The sequence below is a fragment of the Cantharellus anzutake genome (genome assembly GCF_015039405.1).
Source record: "Cantharellus anzutake strain C23 chromosome Unknown EI90scaffold_13, whole genome shotgun sequence".
NCBI classification, from domain to species: domain Eukaryota; kingdom Fungi; phylum Basidiomycota; class Agaricomycetes; order Cantharellales; family Hydnaceae; genus Cantharellus; species Cantharellus anzutake.
The window spans coordinates 414,907-418,826 of record NW_024066963.1 but is presented as its reverse complement, the minus strand read 5'-3'; the positions used below and the strand labels follow the sequence as shown (position 1 = coordinate 418,826).

At 47.2% G+C, this 3,920-nt stretch overlaps 2 protein-coding genes across 2 annotated transcripts; one reads left to right on the top strand and one right to left on the bottom strand.

Annotated features, from left to right (window-relative positions):
- Positions 1-617: 617 nt before the first annotated feature.
- Positions 618-2,466, bottom strand: EI90DRAFT_3174168 (uncharacterized protein; the record flags this gene model as incomplete). Its single annotated transcript, XM_039066333.1, has 4 exons — positions 618-720; positions 1,201-2,025; positions 2,152-2,316; positions 2,354-2,466. The coding sequence occupies 4 exons, from the start codon at positions 2,464-2,466 to the stop codon at positions 618-620; spliced, it is 1,206 nt and encodes a 401-aa protein (XP_038918569.1).
- A 531-nt stretch (positions 2,467-2,997) lies between these two features.
- On the top strand, positions 2,998-3,471 carry EI90DRAFT_3120378 (uncharacterized protein; the record flags this gene model as incomplete). The annotated part of the gene is made up of 1 exon (XM_039063308.1): positions 2,998-3,471. One exon carries the CDS (start codon positions 2,998-3,000, stop codon positions 3,469-3,471), a length of 474 nt encoding a protein of 157 aa, XP_038918568.1.
- Positions 3,472-3,920: the final 449 nt, after the last annotated feature.

The window sequence follows — 3,920 nt, the reverse complement described above, 5'->3', positions numbered from 1 at the left end:
AGTGACAGTCAGTGAGGCCATGAGACTACTGTCCCCCCTGTGAGCCTGTGTGATGTTGGGATGATTTCCCTGTTACAACCTGTAAGGACCACCATGGGGAAATTGCGATATTTGGTTTGTTTGTGCAGTACCAGCTGTGCCTGCCTACATCAGGCCTAGCTCTTTATCATGGTCCCTCACAATATCCTCAAATCTAAACATGTCCATTGTATGCAATCCACGTCCTGGGGACTCCGACCAAAATAAATAAACATTGTGTGCATAAATACACTTGTGACATAGTATTGTAGGGAATGGATGTGTGGTGATGTGTGCTGTGCATGCTTTCTTTATTCATTGTTTATTACTCTTTATTTCTCGATGTAAACAATGTATATAAATTGCGGGGAAGGGTGAAACAGGTTTTCACTCTTCTCCTCCCCTGTCGAAATAAAGCTCTATACTGCCTAACTTCTGACAGGATAGCAAGAGTCAACACCAAGGTCGGAACCTCAACTGACCTTACACATATCCTCATTGTGCACAGAGGTATTGTCAACAGGTATATTCAGTCCTGATCTCAGACTTCACTTTGCTACTGCTATGCATTGCATCATAATCGTATGAAATCACTCCAGCTATTCAGGAGGCTTCTGCTTTTGTACTGCATTGGAAATCTCAACTGCATCAAGAGTGCTAGCGGACTCAATGCTTTGTGCTTCAGTGTCAGAGTCTGCGCGTCTATTCACAGCATAAGAGTATCCCCAGGAAACTAGTCGATATCAAAGCTGGGGGGCTAGCCCAGCTGGCATAGTAGCCTTATGTACATGAGTTCTGCTAACTCAGGAGAGCGCAGTTACATTGGGAAGATGGTAACTGATAGAAGCATGACATCAAATAGGAAGATAGAAGATGCGGGAAATGAGGGAATATTGGGTAAGGGGTGACATGATAGCAAATATAGCGCAATGAGTTATATCTGCATTCTAACTACGTAATTATCTCACGCAATCTCGGCTAATGATTACATCATTGATATCGCTTAGAGTAAAGGGGGGCCGGATAACCAGGCATCCCCTGACATTCAGCAAGTGTCATCACTAGAACTTTGATTAAGCAACGAGGGCTTGCTTTCCCATTGTAGTGGTCATCATCTATGTCGCTGGGATTCACTGGGGCAACATGTGTCCTCATATCCTTGGTGGCTTGGATGCTGCTCACTGCAAGGAAGCAATCACAAGCGATGCTTTTCTCTGGGACTGATCAACAACACTCATGTCATATATGTGACTAGGCACTACTTGGGGTCTCTCTTTGGCTAACAGCTGTGCTTTATGCATATGAAGTGATGTGGGGGGATGCATGGCCCAGTTTGCGGAAGTCGAGTCTGGGACATCGGACTCTGCAACTTCAAACTCTGGGGCACTAAACTTGGTTGCTGGCATGCAACAACTCTTGGAAACATCTAGCTCAAAGCTTTGCATGGATTCATCATCAAGAGGAGTGCTGGGGCCGGAGGCCTTAGCTCTTTTAGCGATGCACTCTCGTGTCATCTCCTCAACTCTCTTTGCTGGAACTCGGCCAAAACCGTCTGGAATCTCTTCTGGTACTGAGATCGACGTCGTATGAGACCAATCAAGCTCGTCACTGAGGCTGGGAGGCCTTAGCTCTTTTGATTTAAGCTCAGCGCACTCTGGTGCTACTGTTCTGACTCGTGCTTTGTCCAGCTTGCCACCAAACTTGCTTGTCATGTCTGGTGTGGGCTCTCTGACGACTACAGTGTGTTCTAGGATGATGAGAGAGTGCTCTGACGTCTCTAGTCTGCAAATGTCAACCTGGAACTCGGTGACTAACATGCAATTGGCCACTTGAGTCAACTCAGACTCGCATGCTCGGGCCAGCTCATTGCCTGCATTCTGGTTCGTGCTTAAGACCTTGTCTGGGTCTTTCTCAGGTGGACGTTTGTATCCATCATCAAAGAAATCAGGTGAGCATAGAGTACCTGCGCACTCAAGCGCTTCTGCGGGATCAGCACAAAGTTTAACACTGGGATTTTTCGTCATCATGTAACCTCGATGTATGATAGGATAGTGATAAATCAAATCATTGACTCATTTTTCGTGTGGCATAATGGCAGGAATGGCTTCATGTGAGATAGTGAGTCTGGCGCACTCAGGCGCTTCACTGTCAACTGCAGTGTCGTCAGATTCATATCCGGAATCCCAAGTGAAATACTCCACTGGGTCAGCGATCTGTGAGACTTTGCTAAGATGCACAGTGTCATCCTTAGTCGCATCCTCGTGCGCAACCCGTAGTATGGCTGTGGTGTGCTCAGCACTAGGGTGCTGAAGTTCACAGAGAACTGGTTCCGAACCGGTTCGAACTGGGAACCAAACTGCAGCAGAACCGAACCACGGTTTGGTTCTGGTTCTGAATGTTGGGGGATATTGTGAACCAGTTCTGAACCAAACTGAACTGCAGAACCATCAAAGGATTTAGCTATTGAAATGTAATGTTAAGCATGCATTCATACAATTTTTTCATGGAAATTTTTACAAAATTGTCAGGGCATACACCCTGACCTAGCCCATACCTGCATCCACACCTGCACTCACACCCGCACCCGCAACTGCACCCGGCTGTTGCACTCCCCATGCGTGCCCTGTGCCGGACGCTCAGTGCAGCCAGATGGCCCGGACCTCGGGTCTCGGGTCTCATGTGACTTCCGGATATCTCCGGAAGTTTTCAATGTATTGTGGCCACTGTGGGAAGATGAGAAGTTAACTTCCTTCTCATCTCTGACCCACAGTAGGCAAGTTGTATATACTTGCCTCTCTTTTATATATCATCTCTGACCCACAGTAGGATTGTGCCCTGGATAGGGCTGGCCAGACTTGAGGCTGTGGGCCATAGGGGAGGGTCATGGGGACCCAGGAGTCGTCCCCTGACAAAAATCAACACATTTGGGGTTGGCCGAGAAATTGAAAAACAAAAATCTATACACCCTCTGTTTGGCAAATGGAAACTCTCTGTGGCAATGAAAGCAAGTGGCATACAGACCCTGAAAATCCTATGCTGGGTAAAGATGGTAAACTGCATGATGCTGCCGATAAACCGGACCAGTTTGTCTACAGTCCTTCAGTCCTCCTGCCAAACCATATCTCCAATTCTGAGGGCTATGACCCAGATGATGACTTGCCTGCTTCTTTTCGGATGGCCCAGAGACCCAAATGGATTATCAAGCATATCACTTGGGAAAATCCAATTGAAGCATTCAAACAGCAAAAACTTGCTGCAAAGGGAAAAAATTGGCTTGGTGAAGCATGGAGCAGAGACCTGGCCATCAATGCTTCTCTGCAAACCCTGCCAAAGAATAGGGCTCAGGTGAACAAGCCTAGCAACCCAAAACGGCATGTGAAGATGGCCGGGATCATCAATGTTCCAACATCCTCCCAGGAATCTTCGGCATCAGACAGAGTCAGCTGGGAATAATTTGGGGAAGCGGGGCAGGTCTGGCCAGGGGAAGAAAGCGTTGAAGCGAACCTGAACTAGTATTGCAGTGCCTGAGGCTCCGGCACTTGTATCTGGGTCTGAAAATGAGACAGGTGGAGATGGGGATGAGGAGCCTGTACCTTGGGCTAATGAGGATCCAGAAGCATTTGCATGTGAAGATGCATGCACTGCTGAAGCGGTTAAGCTGTCTCAGAAAGCGCAAGGGATGCAAGACCTTGAAACAGTATTCACGGAAGTTATTCACAATGGGCAGAAAAGCTATCGCGTGTGCCAAGTGTGCAGGTAAGTTTCAATATATTCATTATTCTGTTAAATGATGAACATACATGTGCTATAGATCTGCTTATGACAAAGGGAACCGGTCAAAACTGTTGACGCTGTTGTGGGGACAACTCTGTGCACCGCAAAAAGTCGGATTCTGCGGAATT